Here is a 22,645-nt window from a genome sequence, read left to right on the forward strand (position 1 = left end):
TTGTGCTCCTTCCTTACGCTTTATGAGTTTGAGATTCACCCTTTCAAAATAATGAAATTATCAAGCAATGACACGTCAATTCGTTCTTGAAGGTTGTTATAAATGGACAAATTCTCTTCAAACGTACCGTGCGCCAAAAGCTGAAGTTTCATCCCGAAAGCCAAAGTTTAAAAAAAAATTGAAGAAAAAGACGGAAATAGCTATTTGTGGAAATTACCTATTTGGTCGATTAAAGGTCACATGACTTTAAAGATTAATACACAATAAAATATATATACTAGGTAATATCAAATGATTATAAATACGTTATATAAGGTTATGAAGAGCATTCAATTCTGCTCAACCTTCAAAGATTCCCCAGAACTTTTCAACATCATGAGTACCACCATCTTTCCAATAATCATTAAAAGTAGTAAACAATATAGTACGAGGCCCAAGTGTATCCACAATAGATTTGACCGCAACTAATTGGTTATCTTTAGATGGGTCACCATGCTGTCCAAATTTCTTCCCTTTGTGAGGCCAACCAGTTTCAGCTAAGAAAATTTGCTTTCCATTTCGACCACAAACATCATCCAACATTTGCAATTGAGATTGTAACCATGGACCAGCTTGTTGAGCAGGAACACCACCATCCCAGTAAGGATGTGAATTGACAGCAATATAATCTGACACATGGCAAAGATCTCTGTTATTTAACACCGCGACTAAAGTATCCGTAGTAACAACAGGTCCGTTATAACCTTTCCCTCTCAATAATTCTCTGGCTCTATTTATGGAAGCTTGTAATTGATCAGGAGTAGCTTTACCAAAATTAACCATTTCATTACCAACAGAAACAGTATCTATTTTACTCCAATCACCATCGGCTTGTTCCTGGATTGCTCTACCAATTATCTCTACCGAAGCATCAACAACTTCAGGATAGTGAATACCAGCAAATATTTTTTGATTTGGACCCATACTTTTCAAGATATTTGCCAACCCATCACAATCAGTATCATAGATTCTAATAACTTCAAAATTTTTAATCATTGAAATATCCCGTTGAATGTCTTCAGGTGTTTTACATGAGCCAGCACTTGTATAGAATGAATAAGTAATACCTTTAGCTCCGGCTGCAATGTTTTCAATTCCAATTCTCTTCAAAGCATCAACATAAGCTTGTGAATAAACATCAGCAGGTAGTTCTTGTGGAGCTGACTCAACCACACCAGCATCATCATGATCCTCACCACAATCAGCGTGTTCCCAATCCTCGTCAGATGAACCAGAATTCTCAGCGCCATCCCATTCTTCCTCATTTGATGATTCCCATTCAGCTGGTTCAGGTTCAGTCCATTCAACATGTTCACTTGAAGGCTCTGTCCAAGGTTCAGCAATCGGCCATTGATTTTGTGAATCCCCTAAAGAATCACCTTCCCATTCCTCACCTTCATTGTCCCATTTATCACCACAATCTTCTTCAGGAACCCAATCTGAATTATCTAAATCAAAATAAGCATCCCCAGTATTATCTAGTTTCCATGATTCAGTGGCTTCTGGATTTTGTTCTTCATTTGCTTGAGCTTGATCCCATGTGTTTGTGGTATCCCAATTCTCAATTACGCCATCATCAGCCAGACGTTTGGCCATGTACCTTTGTTCCCAGACTTGACGACTTGAAACAACAACGGAGCAACAGACAATAGCAGCAGTCACTAGTCGTACCTTTTTGATGCTAAACATGATATTGATGAGCTTCCTTAGTCAACAAGATATATCGAATAGTACAATCTGTAATTTTCCATATTTTTTTTTGATAATTCTCAATTTCCTAGTACACAAAACAATAAAATCCCATTAAAACACATAACCAAGGTTACACAAAACCATCACGGCTAATGATAAATTCAAATCTTTTTAGCCCTTTTCAGTTTGGCACTGCAATCATCACAATACCATTTCCCTTTTGGTAAAGTGGCCAATCCAGTACATGGTAAGTGAAACCACTCTCTTTTACAATCATCACCGTCACACCCAACCATTTCACCATATGAAACTTGATTACAATAACAATACAGTGGTTCATCTGCGTTATTTCGTCTAGCGGCAATTTCATCAGCATATTCAGCAGCAGCGGCAGCGGAGGCGGCTGATTGAGCATGTAGGTTTGAAGGATTTTGTGATTGGTTTACATTTGAAGCTGAAGCCGTTGTTTGTTTTTTCTTTTGAGCTTGACGTCTCTTATTTGTGGATGGTGTGGATGGTCTTGATGGAACCTCATCATTTTTGGAACCAGTGGTATTGATGGCAGTATTTGAAGTAGTGCTGATATTTGCTGAGTTTCCTGTATTGGCAGTAGTACTTGTGGTCTTACGCTTCTTTGTAGCGGTAGTGGATGTAGTGGTTGCCACAGGTGTTGCTTCTTTTTCTCTTCTCGATTTGGCTCTTGAGTTTGTTGAACTATCATCATTATCAGTGTCATTAGCAGCTTTCTTGGCTGCAAGGGCTTCTCTTCTGCTTTCACTTCTTTGGGATTGAGCGGATTTGTTATCTGGTAATTTGGATTCATTTATAATTGCTGGATGATTAACGGATCCAAATTTGATATGTTCTGGAACTTCATTTCTGAAGATCAAATCAAAATCATCATTAATTCTATCAATATATGTAACAGTTTTATCAGCAGCAATTGTAGCAACATGCATTTTCTCCTCCAAGCAAGGTAGTACATCTCTTATTAAACCACAAATCTGGTGAATTTTTCTTGTTCTAGCCTCTTTATGCTCAGGGATGTTTTTCATTTCGATGAATTTTTTGATTTCATGATTTAGCACAGGTATGACATTAACACATTTAGCATCAATCTCTTTCAATAATGTGAAGTATCTGATAACATCGGTTGGTAAAGCTTCAAACGCATCAGTTATATCATTTAACCCAGGAAAAATCTCGGTAGCTTTTGGTGTTGGTCTCATCGAAGTGGTGTATCTGTTTCTTGTACCTGCTCTTGTGGATTTTGGACGCAATGGTAATTCTTGCATTGCTATGTCGGTAAGCGCTGAATTTGGATTGTGACTCATGGCTGGATTGAAGTTGTATCGTTATTGACAAGTTGTCAAAAGATAAAGCTTTGAAGTTTAAAAGATGTGTTCTTTTTTTTTGTTTTCTTTCTGTTGAAAAACAAAATCGGTTAGCACACTCACTACAAAACAATAAGAGTTGGCTTGAAGTCGATATATCTACAGCAATTTGTATGGTGGAATAGTGTAATAACACACTCATAATGCTGTTAAAGTCCCAACTGTTGATATGGCAGTTTTATGTTTTTCAAGCCCTTCCATATCTATCATTATACCAATTAATGTGGGTGGGTGCAACTGCAACTTGAATAAAAATTCTCATCATCCGTGAAATCTTCATCTGAATCATAATGATCATGATCATGATGGTTATGCCCACAATTTGCACTAGCATACTGGAAATCTAAATGGAAAATACCGTCATGCTCAAACAATGACATATCTTCCTCCCCCGTGAGGACCTTACCACTCTTTGGGTCCAATAACTGTATGTCTTCCACATCCTGAAGTAAATCTTTGGCAACTCTTTGAAAAATGTCTTTCAGTATTGTTCCCTTTTGGTATTTTATAAGGTATGATAGACCTATCGAAGAAATCTTTAGCTGTTTGAATTTGTCCTGGTTCTCTTCGATATATGGTTGAATATCTGAAAAAATTGTGACTTGCTTGAGATCATCAATCTCTTTCTCAAGCTTCTCTATCCTTTGCTTTAGTAGCTCAACTTCTGACATATTTAAAACTCTATCTAGCTTTTCACTGTGATCAAATGGTTCAGTAACAAAAAAGGTTATGATTGCAATTTTTCACTTTATGAGTCGACCTTTTCGCGAACCATCAATTTGGCGTTTTTTTGGATTTAGTACCTACATCAAGGCGCACAATCATTAAAAGTGTGTATGTGGTCTTGAGAAGAAGAAATTATGGCACTTGACTGTATTAAAAGTAGTTCGCTATCATTATTAATACGCCAGCTATACTCACCTCGGGTTTCGTGAATTTTAGAGGTCTCTTTGTCTCGAAAGACCGCGTCTTTATTTACTGAGATCTAAACTTTAAGCCCCCTACATTCTCTATCAGCCAGGCTTAAATCAACTACAACTGGATACTCTTGAGCTCCAAATTTCAGTAATACTAAATCTGAATCTATATTAATAAAATCTAACAATTATAAAAATCAAAAAAAATCACTTCTTTTAATAAAAAACCTCAACCATAATGACAAAATAAAAAACTAACAAAAAATATTAAGCTCGAAAACCCTGCTTATAATAAGAAAGCAGCTAAACCAGCAACACCAGCAGCAGCAACAGCGACGTTACCTGAAGCTAAAACAGCACCGTTGGCGGATGATGAAGTAGAGTTGGAACCATTTGAGAAGTTTGAACCGTTAGAAATAACTTTTTTACCATGACGAACAACAGCAAATTCGTTATCGTTTTGTTCAGATTGACTGAATAATGAAGATGAAGCTAAAAATGAGGCGACGACTTGTTGAATTTGCATTTTGTACTAATTTGATTTGTTGATTCAAGTGAGTGACTAGAAAATTTTGATCTGATTCAACTGAAATAAATTCAAGTTCAAGTAATAATTAATTTTTACCATATGGCTGCTTTTCGCAAGGCAAGGCAAAAAAAAAAAAAAAAAAAAAAGTGTACCAACCAAGTTACGGGTAAAAGTTCTGTAAAACCGTGTACTTATACGTGAGCTACAAACTAAATTCATCTCATTATTACCATTATTAACTTCTATATCCTGATGATGAAGGTATATTATTTGTATTTCTTGACTTGGCTTTCATTTTCTCTATTCTTGCCTTCAATTGTGAAGTCACTTCTGCAGCCCTTCTCCAACTTTCATCATTAGTATCCAACATGGTCCTACTTAGACCATTATTCTCCTTTTGATCATTATCTATACTCAAATTACCAACTTTTTGGTCTATATTATCAAGTGTTGGTGATTTGGCTGAAAACTCTGAATTTACTGAGGATCTCACGCCATTTGATTCTTGTAATGGTGCATACTGTCTTGGTCTTTCATTCTCCAAGCTAGATGACGATGAAAGGTCCAACCCATTGGATGTTGAAAAGGTATTCATTGTAGAACTTCTTTGCTTCTTCAATAACATTATCTCACTTTCAAGTTGTGATATTTTCAAACGTGAAATCTCTAAATCTGAATTTGCTCGTTGTAATTGGGTTTCTTTAGATTTGATAGTCATCACATCATTTGTATGTTGTTCATTCAATCTGTCCGAATTGTTTGAAATAGTTTGAATCTCTGTCATTAATCTTGAGCTTTCAGCTATTGATTCTTGAACTTGCCAATTCAATTTTTCACGCTCTTTCAACCAGCTTTGCTTCTGTATTCTCAAATCCTCCAATTCGGCTCTCTCAGCGTCGTTTAGTCCACTGTCTTGTTTTATACTTGGAACATTATTCAAAGTGGACGAAGTTGAGGATTGTAATGAACGGCCTGTCAAGCCACGGTTCCCAAGTGCACCTATTCTTGTACTTGCAGGATCATTCTTCAATGGTGAGGTTGGTCCCCTCTTGGATGGTATTGTTGATGAGCCAGTCAAAGGTTTTTTCTTTTGCTGTAATGATGAAGTAGAGCCCAAAGTTGACTTGGAGATCGAAGATGCTTTTGGTGCCACTAACGACTTTCTCTTGATACTAGCAGCCTTTGAAGGAGTTTTTGAAGAACTTGTGGAGGAAGTTGGTTTTGAAGGTGCAGCAGCTTTGGGCTTTGGTGCTGTGACCTTAGACTTGACTTCTGCGACGTCATAGAACTCTTTGATCTTGTTTTTTTTAATATCGTCCACTTTCTCCAAATAAGGATTCAATTCTCTTTCACCGGTAATTTTCATCAATGTACCAACAACTTCAAATCCATTGGTTCTAACCCCTGGTAATGTATCCCCAACCAATTTGATTGATGTAGTTATAATGCTTTCAATCTCCGGCTTTGTTGGAGCAGTTTTGGTTTCTTTGAGACATCTGATCAAATATTGTGAAGAAGCCAGTCTCACTTGAGGAGTTTTGTGTTTCATAGCCTCCAAAGTGTCAGTTAAAATATCTGATAATGATGTACTTTCAAAAACAGCATCAAGTGCACCATTTAAAGCATCCAAAACACTTTGTTTCTTTTCCTTTGATCTTTCTAATAAAGGATTTAACACTATTTGGTAATACTTGTGAAACTTTTTTCTTAATCCTTTAGCAAGACAATCAATACAGTTTGCTGCAACAGATGCGACTTGAATATTGACATCTTTCAAGCACTTTGCGAAAATTCTCACCAACTCTAAATAGTCATCATCTGCTAACTTGATTACATTTATAGCTTGGTGAACTTCATTCATAACATCTAGTCTATCCTTCCACTTAGGAGCCGCAATCTTTGTAGCCAAATCAGTAGGCATTTTTGAGAGAACATCAACAGGATCCATTAAGTCGTAAGCATCAAGCTGACCTGCCTCCTCAGTATCACCCATAACAATATCATCATCGGCACCTTCATTATTGGACTCTTTTTGAGCAGTTTGTGATTCCATGGCTTCACGTTGTGATCTCAAAAGTCTAGTCTGGGTTGGCTTGTCATCTTTAACTTTCTCAAAAGCTGCAGCTAGGTCCTTCTGTTGAACAGGTTTCAACTCAGCAAACAAGACTTGCTCCAGTGCTGGACCCATCCATTTATATAATTCAACTGTCAAGTTTGAAGTTTCAGCTCTGACTGTTCTATCTGCGTGTGAAAATAATTTTGGCAAACTTGGGAGAACTAACTTAGGGCTAATTGTTTGAGCACCAAACGCTGTATAAATATCAGCTAGAGCCTTCACTGTACCAGAAACTAGTTTTGGAAGTCTTGCGGATAAAGAAGGTATCATTTGTTCAATCACAGGATCAGGTATATCCAATTCAATGAGCCAAAGTAACGCGTCAATAGTCTTCTGTTTGGTTCCTGCCCTTGAGGATGACAACCCTTTTTCACATAATCCCGTTACTACTTGTGATCTTAGCTTCATTGCACCCCTTGGACCACCAAATTCAAGAAAAGCATTCAAGGCTGCAATACCAGACTCTTGTGCAACGACATTACTATCAGTGACGATTTTTTTAAATAATTCAGGATTTGACAAGAATGGGGTGAAAACATCGCTCTCTTCATTTGGACTTTTTTCAAAATCTTTTGTAATCTCTTGATAGGCTTCTAAACGAGCTTTCCACACCTAGTTCAAAGTTAGTAAATTGACAAAGAGTGCTTCTTGAATGAAGTTGATTAATCACATACCTTATGAACTAAACGTTCCTCCAAAGGTAGTTTGGAATAGTCAGGTTGTTCATCTGACATTTTCACCTAGCAGTATATCAATTTCAAAAGACGGTGAATTGGTAGTGTTCAAAGTGAACTGTTGTTCACAATATACAGACACGAAATGTGTATTTTGTTTTCAATTTTTGAGATCGATCTGGGTTTTTTTTGTTTACATTTTTTTTTGTAATTGAACAATGTTGCCATGGTTACGGTTGAACACCCGAACACCAGATAATATCTTTCAACTGAACCTATAAACACACCTAGATCCTCTTTGAATGTCTTGAAAAATGTTAGGACATAGTTTAAATTGCTGACAGTATCATATAAAGTAAAAAAAACCTTAAAAAGCGGCCAAAAAAAGAGCAAAAAATAATAGCTTGCACTCAGGATCGAACTAAGGACCAACAGATTTGCAATCTGCTGCGCTACCACTGCGCCATACAAGCTACTTTCTTTTGAGAAAATATTTTAAGCCTTTCCATAGTATTGGTGCTTACGTAATCAAGCACCCCATTCTTCTTATTATTATATCAATAAGCTTGAAACCTGACTGTCTTTTTGACTTTTTAAGAGATCTTGTGGGTAGAGGAAGATGTTAATGACCATTGACCATTTTATGATATAATTGTTACACGTTATATTGAGTATTTAAGTTAGTTCGAGTTGATAGTAGGCGCGGGTTAAGCTCAAATATTAATAACTTGGTCGCCATCTTCATCATTAATAACTGAACGATTGGTTGAATTCTCGTCTTCAGCTAATTTGGCGCTAGTGCCAGTGCATCTTATAAATTACCAAAACTAGTTATATTATAAATATTCACATAGTCTGATATATCAACTATAGTAGTTTATAGAGATAATATATAGATGTCAGACCTTAGTACATCGTACTTCAGTCGATCAAAGACGTAATTCACAAACACTTTCATTTGTTGCACATTTAATATACTTCATATCCATAGTCAATCATACACGGCTGGATAGCAACAACATGGCTAATTAACCTGGAAATCAAGCAGTTACATCATCCAAAAAGGTGTACCAATTAAACCTCCCGCCAGTGCACGACAATAAATTTTCAAATCCACTAGCCTTTTCCTGAATAGAACTAGCGTTTTCATCAATTTTGTCAAAAGCTTGAGTTGGTATCTTAGCATCAATCGTAATTGACTTTTGGTAATCAAGTTCCCCAGTCTCTTTCAAATGTGTGATTTTGTAGCCTAATCTCTCAGCACCAATCCTACCACCATCTAGATTTGCTGAAGAAGGACCCGTCTTTAGCATTGCAAACCTACCTAAAAAGAACAGAGGTATCTCTTTATTCCATTGCAAGTCATCTGTTAAGCATGGGACACCTTGTATAACGTCAATTGGGTAATCTTTGCAAATATTCTTCATCATTGGAAGCCCTTCTATATTTGGTTTATTTCCAGTGGCATAAACAATATAGTCAATATTCCCAATAGTTTTAGTTTCATTATTTACCTTGTCCAGAATCTGAACATTGTTCCATAATTTTAAGGACTCATCCCAATCCTTGTTGATTATTTCACAATGTTTGTGTAGCACAACTTTCCCCTTGGCTATCAAATTCATCAAGATCTTGTGGTATTGAGGGTTCACAGACCCACCTTCTCTTGCGTCCTCAATCATTTGATATCTCTCTTTGTCAGAATCTTTCATCCAAAAAGTTGATTTCATATAATTTTGATATTTCGACACCCACTCTAGATGGAAATCAAAATGTTTGATCTTTATCTCCCCTCTAGTTATGAAATGAACTTTATCAACTCCTTCATTAATCAATTTCTCAGTGAACTGCGCAGAAGTCAACCCACCCCCAATAACGACAACCTCTGTTGGTTTACCCTTTTGAATTTTTGATAAAACTTTTGCATTTGGAACTTCTACTTGTCTTGAGAATAAATGACTCGAGTGACAACTACCTAGGGGAAAATGATTATCCACGTCAGCTAACAAAGGATAATTAATATCACCAGCAGGACCAGCAGCCATTATTGCCACTTTGGCACCAAAAATATCACCTTCCGCTGTTTCTATTTGGAATCCCATTCCTGTTTCCACTTCTCCATTCAACATGATTTTATTAATACCACCATATTTGATGTCAATAACTTCAGCCTTACGAACAACGTTCTCCAAATCATACCTTTCGATAATACTTTGGCAAAAATCTTTGAATAATTTTGTACCAGGTCTATAATAATCTTGCCAATTTCTTCTATCAATTTCAACAAGACCAACATTTCTACCAGTGGCTTTTAAAGATGATGAATCAGTTTGAGAGCCATGTGACAATTTTCTTTTATTTCTTAGCTTTTTCTGTTTATGCTTTGAGATTTCTTGTCCAACAACACCATTGATTTCCTTTAATTCCTTTTCCCGGCCATTTGAATAGGCAAAAGCAGTTAGGCCATCAATATCTAAAGGATCAGGATGGAAAAACATTGGAGATCTCAACACAGATATACCAGTGGTGTCAAGTTGGTTATCCCATTGTCCCATGAATTTATCACTAACTTTATCCAAAACCAAGATATCATCACTTTTGAATTTCTGATCTGATGAAATCAAAGCTCTCTTCTTCTTACCAATGATATTTGTAGAGTTACCTCTTTGACGTAACCAGTGGAATCTTTGGTGTTCACCGTCTGAGAAAATGGCACCAGGGGTTTCTTCGCATAATCTTGCACTAACAGCAAGTCCACAGGGACCACCACCAATAACAATAACTTCGGAAAAGTTTGATTCAGGTATATCAAATATTTCAGACATTTAAGAGTTAGTTCGTAAAACGTGAATCAATTGTCTTCAAGCATTTTGCAGTGCCTTATTGGGGTTGCTGAAAGTATTTATACTCTATCCTTGAATCTTCTGTTGTGGTTTTCTTCATAACCCCATGGGTTATTCACTTTGAGAGTTATGACACCTTATCGACGTTGTGGTGTATGAACCAAGATCAGCCAAAACTTCACATTTATATAAGCACCCTGCCCTGTGCACACGCGACAAGATAAATCCCTCTAGAATCATTTCAATAGTTTTGATTCACCAATGAAAAGAAGATGAAATTGTTCATGAGTCTTTACTCAAAAAAAAAACATGGTTCTCATTTTGCCATGTCAAAATGACAGATCGTAGTACCCAAACTACAACGTCAACATAAGAATGGCATAGGCATAAACTTCATTAAATATATTCAAAAGGGGGCACAAGCTAATTTATTGATCAAATTCAAGGAAGACTTTAATACATTTGTTTTTTGCGGAATCGGCAAAAGTCTCATAAGCCTCCAACACTTGATCAAATTTATAACTATGAGTGACAAGATTAGTTGGATCTAAAGTCTTTTGGTGAATCTTCTCCAACAAATCAGCAGTAGAATAAGCGTTAACCAATCCTGTGGCCAATGTTATGTTGGCAGACCATAAATCTTGGATTTGTAATTCAACAGGAGCACCATGAACACCGACATTTGCGATTCTACCACCTGGAGCAATAATATTCTGACAGGTATCAAAAGTTGCCTTAATACCAACACATTCAATAGCAACATCAACACCTTCAGCCAAATCAGCCCTTTCACCTTTGTTGACAGTGGTGACAATTTGAGCAATTTCCTCTTTAACATCAACTTTTGTAGGATTGATTCCAATATCTGCACCAAAAGTTTCTTTAGAAATTCTCAATCTCTCTTCATCTGGATCAATCATAATCACTAACCCTGGATTATAAGATTTTGAAGCAATCAAAGCAGAAATACCAACAGATCCAGCACCAACAATTGCGACGATATCACCTTTTGTAATTTGTCCATTAATTGCACCAATTTCATTACCAGTTGGCAAGATATCTGAACACATTAATAAAGCCTTGTCAGAAATTTTGCCCTTGTATTGACTGACATTATGTAAAGAGTAATCAGCATGAGGAATGCGGACATATTCAGCTTGAGTACCATTAATGAAATGACCTAAATTCCAACCACCATCAACGCAATGAGATTGTAAATTTTTCTTACAATAAACACATTGACCACATGAAGTGATACAAGAGATCAAAACCTTATCATTCAATTTGAAGTTTTTCACACCTGAACCGACTTCATGAACAATACCAACACCTTCATGACCCACAATTGTACCTTCTTTGACTTCAGGAGTGTCACCTTTGAAGATATGAAGATCAGTACCACAGATTGTTGTTGCAACTAACTTGATGATTGCATCTGTTGGGGATTGAACTTTTGGAATTGGTAAAGATTGTAGGACTCTTTTACCAGGACCGTTGTATACTAAAGCTTTCATTGACATATTGATTGATTTCAACTGAATTGATGAGGTTTTGATATAAAATGAAGTCCGAGAAGGAGATAAAGTACACCTTTTATACCCATGTGTGAAATAGTATGGGGGCCATTAACGGTGTGCAGTGTGCCCCATGTTTTCTTTGTTCACATCAACTGTATCATGAGATGTTTAGATGCTGATCATTTACAATTAGCTTGTGTCTGTAGAGCTCCGCAAGTATTTTCCAGAAGTAACTTTGTTGCCTTTGATGGTCTGATTTGGTGCCATTTTAAACTCTGAGAAAAGTCCGAGTGTATAATCCGGAGTGGGTTCATAGCTTTAATATAACAGAATGGTAAATTGATTAATATTTGAGTGTATAAGTAATTTATTGCTGAATAGTTGCGGGTATACATTCGTCTGTTTTCGGGCAGACTCAGACAAGAATTACTCGTGTCTATCAGGGTCTGCTCGTGGATGAGATTGAAAAAAGTACACGAACAGTTGAGAGAGTAGAGAGCCTAGTCGTCAATTTGCGGGATAGAAAATAGAGAATAAAATATCTTCTGCCTCGCCTCTATTATATTTCAATTGCACTATTCCCTATAAAATGTAATTCTATCCATCATGTCTTCCCCAGAATTAAACATATGAATAAAAATTACATAATCTATTACATAATTTTTGGCCTCCTTTTTTTCTGGCGAAAAAAGTTTTTTTTGCGAAATTTGCAAAAACGAAAAAAGGTCAATTTTTTCTTGAACGGGATAAATAAACAAAACTATCTGAGTGCAAATTATTTACACACGATCAAAAACATCAACACCAAAGGGTCTAGTCAAGTGGGCTTGCAATCAGTTGTGCTCAATCACGCCCATATCACTCAAAAGAACAGTCTTTAGCCTACCAGTCACCTCAAGGGCCCCTCCAGCCAACAGAATAATATAGAGATCCTTTAAGGGTTCTCGCGTAAAGTACCTTTATAACACCAAACGACAATATCAACAATGTCAAACGTGAGTAATTATGCATTAAGAAAGAAAACTAATGGAGGCTAACATTTTCGAAGGATACCTCCTCTTTGAGAGATGAAGTTGAGAAATTGAAGAGCCTTTTACAAGAACAAAAAAATGTCGCTTCTGCAAATAACGAAAATATAAATAAGAAGTTGAATGAGTTTGTTGAAAGAGATAATACAAGATTTGGCCAACTAAACACTGTGATTGACTTGCTAATCAAGGAAAACCAAGAAATGAAGAATATTATTCAAAATCAAAGATTTGTTATTCAACCAATCAACCCGTATAATATCGGTCCAGGAAGTACAGATAACAGTACATCAGGTCCCTCAGGGCAAATAATTGGTGGTAATCAACAACATATCCCACACCCACCTCCACCAGGTGCTGCTAATACTATAAATCCTTTCCAAGATCCATCTTTTTTACCAAATGGTGCTAATGCAGCAGCCAATCCCCAAGGTGTACCTCAACAAAGTCCAAATAATCATCATCCTCCTGCTCAATCTACTCCACATCAACAACAAATACCTCCTCAGCAACAACAAAATCTTCATCATCAACAGCAACAACAACAACACCATCATCCTGCTCAAGTCCCAAATGGTCATACTCCTGTCTTGGATAACAATTCAATCAATGATCATAATGCTCAAAGTGGATCAATGATTAGGTTCATAAACAATCAATATGTTGATGATACCGAAGCTCAAATAAATGCAGCTAATAACCATGGGACTTCAAATCATAACCAAAGAATAGATTTTGTCTTTATGGATCCAAGTGCTAATAAAAGAAGTCAATATAGAGTTCATTCAAATTCGTTAGGTTCATCAAATGTTTCAGGAAGACATGATGATGATTCAATGACCTCAGGTTCTGATACCCAAATAACTTTACCAACTAGTACAAGCACTACAACTACTGCCAATAATCCTATTGCCAATAGTCGACTACAAAGAATAAATAATAGAACTGATACTGAATTTGAAGCTGAGAATTATGATTTGATTATTCATAATGATTTCAACAAAGTTGAAGATGTTTATTTTGAATATTACAATAGTTTGAAACCTCAAGTGGAGAAAGTTTCAAAAGCTTATAAAGTTAAAAAAATTAGAAAATATCAAAAAATTAAAGCATTAGCTGTTAGAATTGATCGTTATAAAAAATTGAAAAATTGTTCATTAGAGGAAAGTTTTAATTATTTTGAGAATTTAAGACTTGGAAACGATAATAGAAAAAAATCTGTTGCTTGGTTATATAATTCATTACCTGATGTTTTGAAAAAAGTTGGTTTAGATGATCAACTGAAAAAATTTTCTTCAAATCCAAATGATGATGATGATTGATTTTCATTTCTTTTCAAGTTCCACTGTTTTTTTTCATCTTATTGTTCCTTTTGTCAAAAGCCCTAATGCGTTATTTCTCCAGGCTAAACTTTTTTAATCGGTTTTCTGTTTTCCAAATACTTAATAAATTATGTGTAATATATATTATTGTTCAAAATATACCTCATACTCTTTATAATTATGCAGATCCACAAGCTGCAACTTGTTCTTTAGGTTTATAGGTAAAACTCTCCATTGGTTCTAAACCCCATCTTTTCAACATTGCCTTATCTTCATCCCAACCATTACACATTGTTGTCAACATTTTTTTACCAGTGAAAATAGCATTACAACCACTCATAAAACACATTGCTTGTTCATGTTCTTTCATTGTATATCTTCCAGCTGCTAATCTAATAATGGCTTCTGGCATAATTAACCTTGCTGTGGCAACTGTTCTAACAATTTCATCAAATTTGACTTGTTTATGTTTAACTTCTTCATACATTGGAGTACCTTTAATTGGAACTAATCTATTAATTGGTAATGATTCAGGATGTGCTGTCATGGTGGATAATGTATATAAAAATCCAATATGATCATCTTCAGTTTCTCCAAGACCAAGAATACCACCAGTACATGCTTTGATACCTGAATCTTGAACATTCTTGATAGTTTTCAATCTATCATCATAAGATCTTGTTGAAATAACTTTCTTATAATGTTCTCTTGAAGTATCAATATTATGATTATAAGCTGTTAACCCAGCATCTTTCAATTGTTTTGCTTGTTCCTTATCAACCATACCTAATGTGACACAACTTTCCATACCCATATCATTAACAGCCTTAACCATTTCACCAACTTTTTTCAACCCATTCTTTCTACCAGTCATATCTCTCCATGCTGCACCCATACAAAATCTTGTACTACCGTTAGCTTTTGCTTCTTCTGCAGCTTTTATCACTTCATCAACTTGAACCATACGTTCAGCTTTAACACCAGTGTTATAACGAGTTGATTGGGCACAATATTTACAATCTTCTGTACAACCACCACTTTTAATATTCATCAATGTACAAAGTTGAACTTTTGTTGGATCATGAAATTTTCTATGTTGAAGTTGAGCAGAATGGATTAATTCTATTAAAGGAGTTTGATAAATTTCTTTAATTTGAGATTTTGTCCATGTGTTTAATGGTTTATTTGTAGTCATTGCTAATTCTAATGCTGATTGACCTCCAACATTTTCTTGAACTTGGATTTGTTCTTCAAAAAATTCTGGTTCTGGTTCTGGAGCTGTAGCTGATACTGCTGGGGGTCTTGCTAGTGCAATTGAATTATGGAATGACCTTAATTGTCTGAATGTGTATGCTGTTAATGTTCTAGATCTGTTCATCTTGTTCTATAGGTCTTTAATAAATGGAAAGAAACTTTACACAAAAGAAGATATTCAGGTGAATAAATAAGATCAGATTCCTATGTGTGATTTTTTTGTCGATGTTCGAAATGTGTGATGAAGCCTGGAACTATTCAGCAGCCAATTATGTATGAGCCACCATGTCATTGTAAAATCTGTTGAGTTGTCGAGTCAAATTGATGGTCAAATACTCATGCTACTTTGACTGGTGACTCCCAAAATGTTCCGTATTGGGCAATAATTGTGAGTCTTTCTGAAATTTTCAGCGAATCCAATCGAGATCAAGATAAAGGTCAGGAATTAAGCTACAACAGGTTGAAAGCGTGGGATACAATGGAAATCCCCGGTGTTGGATTGTATTTAAACAATCAAGTTCAATACAAGCAGCTTTTAAAGGTGGGCATCTGTTTTTTCAAAATGTAGCTTGTGTTCTCTTATGTTGAACAGTTTCAAAACCAATTTTCTGATTAATTTACTTAAAAATAAAGATCTTCGCACCCTTCCACTGGCTTCAGCTGGTAAGACTACTTCTAATTCCTAACTTATGATCAGAATGGAATAATTAGATTAAAGAGACACCCGTTTATCTAAAATGAGCACGAGACTCGAGTTTGTTAAATCTGAGAATCTGTCAAATTCAGATGATGGACTTTCGCGGCTTTTTTGATCTTGCTACTTGCATCAAGTACGATTAGAACCGGTTTGATGAAAAAGCATAACAGCAACGTGTAGTTTACTGTGAACAGCACAGAACAACGAGCTTTTTTTAGTCTTCAAAACACAGAGTGACTTCGCAAAGAAATCTCAATTTTAAAAGAGGAAAATAGCTAGCTACTATCTTTGGTCACGTGATCATATGGTGAATTATACTTTTAATGAGGCGTTTCACAGCTACATTAATGAAAATAATTCTTTGAAACATAATACATGCAAATATTTGTAGGAAAATATCTAATATGATAGAAGTGTTCTACCTTAAATTTAACAAGTTTTCGCGGAAAAATTGATTTTTGCAGTTTTTTGAATTTTTGAATTAAATTTATAAAGTACAAGATCATTAATTTTTGAATTTTCCATATTTTTGATTTTCTATATTTGAAGCCCTAATAATCACATTAAACAATTAATTTAAGATAAAAACAGGATGATATGACACTGTGGATAATAGGAAGGCCATTCTCTTTTGCGTTTGAATAGTCCAGCTGAATTTTAACTCTGTATAAGATTTCGTCGACTAGATATTTATTATACGGCCGTCCGCAATCGCTGAATCAACATTAAAATTAGCTTGTAATAAATAAATAGTTTCCGACACAGGTTGAAAATGACATAATTTACCATTAATCATTGAGATCTCAAATATTTATTCAACTTCTTGTTTTTTACGGCCTGAAAACTTCTTATTTTAGTTGAGGTTGTATTCTGCCATCGTATTACGGGTATATGAAACTCATAAGTGAAGATTGTGCAAATAGAAGAATCTACAAGAGCAGTTTTTCACCAAATGAATAGTACGTACGATTAAAGGAGTCAAAGCGGTGAAGCTTAGGATGGTGTTCTTAAATTTAGATCAACTGCTACCAAGAAAGGTTTTCTTCGTACTAGGACTAAAAACTTTTAATTCCAACTGGTTCCATATGATCCCTCAACAACTCTACATCAATTTAGTCTCCCAAATTGCAAACGTTAAATTATTAACACCATGATAAAGCTCTCAAACCTTCTTTCTTAACTTTCTATTTGCAAACGCAATAACTTGCGCATTACCTTCTTTTGTAACAAAGAACTTCTTTTTAGTTGAATCATTCCACAACAATACCCCAATTTCTTCAGCATACTTTGATAAAACTTGATACTCTTGTTCGCTTGCAAAATCCGTAAATAAGAACCCGTCAAAAGCTTGGATTCTATCCAGTTCCAATTGCCATAGTTTAATTTGATCTGCAATAGTGGGTTGTAAAATGTTTAATTTCTCATTAGTGTTACTATCATATTCTATCTTCTTTTCAAGTTGTTCTTCAGCTGCTCTTCGTAGTTGTGGATGTGCATGTGATTCTAAATATGATATAATTTGTTCAGCCGTTATACCACTAACTAATGCTTTTCTAATAGATTCTCTTGTTAGTTGACCAGTCACTAAATTGGAAAACCTTGATTTGAGATGCACGAAAAGATTTAAAATGGCAATTTGTAATGGTGAATTTGTATACGCATATAGTTTGAAGTTGGTCTCTATAATGATTGTTCCAGAATTCTCTATATCAGATGGAGCGTATGCATTATGTTTCGCGTTTTCAATAACTTTATTCATAGCACTTGAAGCTGATCTAAGAGTTGTTGTGTCCGAAGTTAAAGTGGTTGCAAGTCTTGTTGGATAAAACCTTCTTGAACTTGACTTTCTTTGATAAATAAGTCCATAATCTCTTAAATCTTCCAACATATTAACTTGTGTCTCACTCAATGCGGATAATGAATAATCTTTCCCCAGTTCTAAAGAACCAAGCATAAATATGAAATTCAAAACATCAACAGGATCCATCTGCAAGCTTTCAGCCATTCTCAAGTATTGTAATAACAATGTCCATAATTGAGCATTAACATCTTGTAATAAAAACTGGAATCCTTCATTTGTAATCGTCATGGTTTTTGGTGTTTTCCCTTCCATCAAGCCACTGTGAGTAAGTAAGCTTAAAACACCGGGACTTGGTGTTTGATCAAGCTCTGTACCAACCATGAAATGTAAAATTGTCTCCCATTTATTCGCAGCATATTGATCTAGATATTCAATACCAACCTTATGAGCATCATCAGTATCACACAAGACACCAAACGAATTACCAACTTCAGCCCCTGTCAACACATTTTTGAAACTTTTTCTGAAAACAGGGTTTAGTATGGCAATCCCATTGTTTTCCTTCAATAAATGTAAACTCTTGATCGATCTTAACGCCTCTACTAATTCTTTCTTCCCATTTGGCTTAACCCATCTATCGAAATCTCTTACAACAACAGGCTTCTCATTGAAAATCATTGAGGTGATGAAAAACTTGGATAGACTAGGTAGTAATCTGAATATGGCTAAACATGTTGCTGGCTGAAATAATTTGTTAATATGCTTCATTTTGGTCACCTCAAAAGCACAGTAAAACACTCACTGATTGGTACAATCTAGACTGCACAGATTCTGGTAGACCCTCAAGATACTCATTGACGTTGGATTTGAATAAATAGGATGACATTATCCTCTTGCTTTGAGTTGAGAAGTACCACTTCTACATTCAATTGATCTTATTATCGTTTCTTGCAATTTTCGAAATAGAAAGCCCTAAGAGTGGATGTACCGAAATGAAATCTCCATTGAAATTTGTTGAAATGGCAGCCAGAGTGGGAAAATTGAGACTCAAGATGAGCAAAAGATATAGAGTTCTCATTAATAAACAATGAATCAATATTTATCAGCCTTTTGGCCTCTAATTTAGCGGAATATTACTATGTTCCAAACTCAAAAACATAATTTCCAGGGTAACCTCATCGATTTTTGGCCGTTCGCGAACTCATGCAGTTTTTTTTTAAAGTGACAAAAATTTATGAAGATGTTTGATTTGTAAGTGAGATTCAAGTTACAATTAGTTTCACAAGGTTCTCATATCTCAAATCAATAGGAAGATGCCTCCAAAGAGAAGAAACTCTGTGCTGAAGAGTTCAACGAGGCAGAATAGTAAACACCAACATATGGGCACTGATGATTCTTTCAATGAATTGTTGAAACCTGTTTACAAGGGAAAACAATTATCTGATGAAATCAATACTGCTGAAGATAAGTGGAACTTGCTTCCAGCCTTTCTAAAAGTTAAAGGTTTGGTTAAACAACATTTGGATTCTTTCAACTATTTTGTTGATGTTGATCTTAAAAAAATTATAAAAGCTAATGAAAAAATATTGAGTGATGTGGATCCAGAATTTTATTTGAAATATTTGGATATTAGAGTTGGTCATAAATCTACTTCATCCACCAAAGATCCAATTTTACCACCCCATGAATGCAGACTGAGAGATTTGACCTACTCAGCACCAATCTATGTTGATGTGGAATACACAAGGGGAAGAAAAATTATCATGCACAAAGATCTTGAGATCGGGAAAATGCCAATCATGTTAAGATCCAACAAATGTACCTTAGATGGTGCTTCAGAAGCTAAAATGGCCAGCTTGAATGAATGTCCGTTAGATCCAGGTGGTTATTTCATCGTTAATGGTACTGAAAAAGTTATTTTGGTTCAAGAACAATTGAGTAAGAATCGTATCATCGTGGAGGCTGATGAGAAAAAACAAATTGTTCAAGCATCTGTCACATCTTCTACACATGAAAGAAAATCTAAAACTTATGTTGTTACCAAAAATGATAAAATTTATTTGAAACATAACTCCATCAGTGAGGAAGTTCCAATTGTTGTGGTGTTGAAAGCCGCTGGTATCATTTCAGATTTGGAAATTATGCAGTTAGTTGCTGGTGATGATTCAACTTATCAAGATTTATTTGTTATTAATTTTGAAGAATGTGCCAAATTAGGTATTTACACTCAACAACAAGCTCTAGAATTTATTGGTTCAAAAGTGAAAACTATGAGAAGAGCTAAATTGTCTGTTTTACAAGAAGGTATTGAAGCTATTGCCACTACAATTATTGCGCATTTAACAGTTAGTGATTTAGATTTCAGAGAAAAAGCTCTATACATTGCTTTAATGACAAGAAGAGTTATCATGGCTATGCATAACCCAAAAATGGTTGATGATAGAGATTACGTTGGTAACAAGCGTTTAGAATTAGCTGGTCAATTAATGTCGTTGTTGTTTGAAGATTTGTTCAAGAAATTCAACACTGATTTTAAAGCCAATATTGATAAAATTTTGAAAAAGCCAAATAGAGCAACAGAATTTGATGCATTGTTATCTATAAACATTCATTCTAATAACATCACAACAGGGCTGAACAGAGCCATCTCAACAGGTAATTGGTCATTGAAAAGATTCAAGATGGAAAGAGCCGGTGTTACACATGTTTTAAGTAGATTGAGTTATATATCGGCACTAGGTATGATGACCAGAATTTCCTCACAATTTGAAAAATCTCGTAAAGTTTCAGGACCAAGAGCTTTGCAACCTTCACAATTTGGTATGTTGTGTACTTCAGATACTCCTGAAGGTGAAGCATGTGGGTTGGTTAAGAATTTAGCTTTAATGACACATATTACCACTGATGATGAAGAAGAACCTATCAAGAAATTATGTTACTTGATTGGTGTTGAAGATATATCGGTTATTGACAGTGCTTCTTTGCATTCAAATTTTGGTGTTTATTTGAATGGTACAATTATTGGTACTACAAGATTTCCAACAAAATTCGTTTCATTGTTTAGAAATCTAAGACGTTCAGGTAAAGTTTCTGAATTCATTTCAATCTATACAAATTTGCATCAAAAAGCTGTTCACATTGCCACTGATGGTGGTAGAATTTGTCGTCCATTGATTATTGTGGAAAATGGTGAATCAAAGGTCAAAGCTCATCATTTATTAAGATTAAAACAAGGAAAATCTCAATTCGATGATTTTTTAAAACAAGGTTTAGTGGAATATCTTGATGTTAATGAAGAAAATGATTGTTTCATCGCACTTTATGAAAATGATTTAAGTGAACAAATTACACATTTAGAAATTGAACCTTTCACCGTGTTGGGTGCTGTTGCTGGGTTGATTCCATATCCTCATCATAACCAATCTCCACGTAATACCTATCAATGTGCGATGGGTAAACAAGCCATTGGTGCTATTGCATATAATCAATTTCAGCGTATTGATACATTATTATATTTGATGGTTTATCCTCAACAACCTATGGTGAAGACTAAAACAATTGAATTGATTGATTATGATAAATTACCAGCTGGTCAAAATGCTACTGTTGCAGTTATGTCATATTCAGGTTATGATATTGAAGATGCCTTGGTTTTAAACAAATCATCAATTGATAGAGGGTTTGGTCGTTGTCAAGTTTTACGTAAAAACACAACTGTTTTGAAAAAATACCCAAATCATACCAAGGATATAGTGACAGGTATGAGAGTCAATGATGATGGTGAACCAATTTTCCAACATGCTTCATTAGGTCCAGATGGGTTAGGTGAGGTTGGTACAAGGGTGGAAAGTGGTCAAGTCTATATCAACAAGTGTGTTCCAACTAATGCTACTGATAGTATAATGAATCATGCAGATTCTGAACATAGAGAAACACCTGTTTTCTACAAGGCCCCAGAACCAAGTTATATTGACCAAGTCATGATGTCTGTTTCAGATAATGATCAAGCATTGATCAAAGTTTTATTGAGACAAACAAGAAGACCTGAATTGGGTGATAAATTTTCATCAAGACATGGTCAAAAAGGTGTTTGTGGTATCATTGTTCAACAAGAAGATTTGCCATTTAATGATGATGGTATTTCACCTGATATTATCATGAACCCTCATGGTTTCCCATCTCGTATGACTGTTGGTAAAATGATTGAATTGATTAGTGGTAAAGCTGGTGTTTTGAATGGTACATTGGAATATGGTACATGTTTTGGTGGTTCCAAATTAGAGGATATGTCCAAGATCTTAATTGACAAAGGTTTTAATTATTCAGGTAAAGATATGTTGTATTCAGGTATTACAGGTGAATGTTTACAAGCTTATATCTTCTTTGGTCCTATTTATTATCAAAAATTGAAACATATGGTTTTAGATAAGATGCATGCAAGAGCCAGAGGTCCAAGAGCTGTTTTAACAAGACAACCTACTGAAGGTAGATCAAGAGATGGTGGTTTAAGATTGGGTGAAATGGAAAGAGATTGTGTTATTGCATATGGTGCTTCTCAATTATTATTGGAAAGATTAATGTTATCATCTGATGCTTTTGATGTTGATGTTTGTGACAAGTGTGGTTTGATGGGTTATAACGGTTGGTGTACATCATGTAAGAGTGCAGAGCATGTTATAAGAATGACAATTCCATATGCTGCTAAGTTGTTGTTCCAAGAATTATTATCTATGAACATTGCACCAAGACTAAAACTTGGTGATGTTTTTTAAGAGAAAAAAAGGTTTCTGCATATAGTCTAATAGAGTTATCAAAGTTTTTT

The 22,645-nt window shown here is 35.2% G+C and overlaps 10 protein-coding genes and 1 non-coding gene across 11 annotated transcripts; 2 read left to right on the forward strand and 9 right to left on the reverse strand.

The window, feature by feature from the left end:
* Positions 1–339: 339 nt before the first annotated feature.
* WICANDRAFT_36806 (glycoside hydrolase family 17 protein) lies at positions 340–1,122 on the reverse strand (the record flags this gene model as incomplete). Its single annotated transcript, XM_019182477.1, has 1 exon — positions 340–1,122. A coding segment is annotated over one exon (783 nt), but the record flags the coding sequence as incomplete, so codon positions are not given.
* Positions 1,123–1,892: 770 nt separating this feature from the next.
* On the reverse strand, positions 1,893–2,960 carry PHO23 (Pho23p; the record flags this gene model as incomplete). Its single annotated transcript, XM_019182463.1, has 2 exons — positions 1,893–2,071; positions 2,222–2,960. 2 exons carry the CDS (start codon positions 2,958–2,960, stop codon positions 1,893–1,895), a joined length of 918 nt encoding a protein of 305 aa, XP_019036071.1.
* A 383-nt stretch (positions 2,961–3,343) lies between these two features.
* On the reverse strand, positions 3,344–3,796 carry WICANDRAFT_65747 (uncharacterized protein; the record flags this gene model as incomplete). The annotated part of the gene is made up of 1 exon (XM_019183979.1): positions 3,344–3,796. The coding sequence occupies one exon, from the start codon at positions 3,794–3,796 to the stop codon at positions 3,344–3,346; it is 453 nt and encodes a 150-aa protein (XP_019036072.1).
* Positions 3,797–4,806: 1,010 nt separating this feature from the next.
* On the reverse strand, positions 4,807–7,421 carry STU2 (Stu2p; the record flags this gene model as incomplete). Its single annotated transcript, XM_019186033.1, has 2 exons — positions 4,807–7,299; positions 7,362–7,421. The coding sequence occupies 2 exons, from the start codon at positions 7,419–7,421 to the stop codon at positions 4,807–4,809; spliced, it is 2,553 nt and encodes an 850-aa protein (XP_019036073.1).
* A 341-nt stretch (positions 7,422–7,762) lies between these two features.
* Positions 7,763–7,834, reverse strand: WICANDRAFT_t151. Its single transcript has one exon. It is a non-coding gene; the product is annotated as a tRNA-Cys (tRNA).
* Positions 7,835–8,401: 567 nt separating this feature from the next.
* On the reverse strand, positions 8,402–10,186 carry WICANDRAFT_36984 (uncharacterized protein; the record flags this gene model as incomplete). The annotated part of the gene is made up of 1 exon (XM_019182500.1): positions 8,402–10,186. The coding sequence occupies one exon, from the start codon at positions 10,184–10,186 to the stop codon at positions 8,402–8,404; it is 1,785 nt and encodes a 594-aa protein (XP_019036074.1).
* Positions 10,187–10,632: 446 nt separating this feature from the next.
* On the reverse strand, positions 10,633–11,718 carry WICANDRAFT_36899 (uncharacterized protein; the record flags this gene model as incomplete). Its single annotated transcript, XM_019182485.1, has 1 exon — positions 10,633–11,718. One exon carries the CDS (start codon positions 11,716–11,718, stop codon positions 10,633–10,635), a length of 1,086 nt encoding a protein of 361 aa, XP_019036075.1.
* A 793-nt stretch (positions 11,719–12,511) lies between these two features.
* WICANDRAFT_71402 (uncharacterized protein) lies at positions 12,512–14,181 on the forward strand. The gene is made up of 2 exons (XM_019184242.1): positions 12,512–12,716; positions 12,770–14,181. The coding sequence occupies exons 1-2, from the start codon at positions 12,708–12,710 to the stop codon at positions 14,069–14,071; spliced, it is 1,311 nt and encodes a 436-aa protein (XP_019036076.1). The 5' UTR covers positions 12,512–12,707; the 3' UTR covers positions 14,072–14,181.
* BIO2 (biotin synthase) lies at positions 14,142–15,573 on the reverse strand (the record flags this gene model as incomplete). The annotated part of the gene is made up of 2 exons (XM_019180349.1): positions 14,332–15,573; positions 14,142–14,190 (listed from the first exon to the last, which is right to left on the reverse strand). Exons 1-2 carry the CDS (start codon positions 15,447–15,449, stop codon positions 14,142–14,144), a joined length of 1,167 nt encoding a protein of 388 aa, XP_019036077.1. The 5' UTR covers positions 15,450–15,573.
* Positions 15,574–17,184: 1,611 nt separating this feature from the next.
* TFB2 (TFIIH/NER complex subunit TFB2) lies at positions 17,185–18,709 on the reverse strand (the record flags this gene model as incomplete). Its single annotated transcript, XM_019182494.1, has 2 exons — positions 17,185–18,564; positions 18,626–18,709. 2 exons carry the CDS (start codon positions 18,707–18,709, stop codon positions 17,185–17,187), a joined length of 1,464 nt encoding a protein of 487 aa, XP_019036078.1.
* A 493-nt stretch (positions 18,710–19,202) lies between these two features.
* On the forward strand, positions 19,203–22,595 carry RET1 (DNA-directed RNA polymerase III core subunit RET1; the record flags this gene model as incomplete). The annotated part of the gene is made up of 1 exon (XM_019182469.1): positions 19,203–22,595. One exon carries the CDS (start codon positions 19,203–19,205, stop codon positions 22,593–22,595), a length of 3,393 nt encoding a protein of 1,130 aa, XP_019036079.1.
* Positions 22,596–22,645: the final 50 nt, after the last annotated feature.

Source organism: Wickerhamomyces anomalus, assembly GCF_001661255.1.
Source record: "Wickerhamomyces anomalus NRRL Y-366-8 unplaced genomic scaffold WICANscaffold_8, whole genome shotgun sequence".
Classification (NCBI taxonomy): domain Eukaryota; kingdom Fungi; phylum Ascomycota; class Saccharomycetes; order Phaffomycetales; family Wickerhamomycetaceae; genus Hansenula; species Hansenula anomala.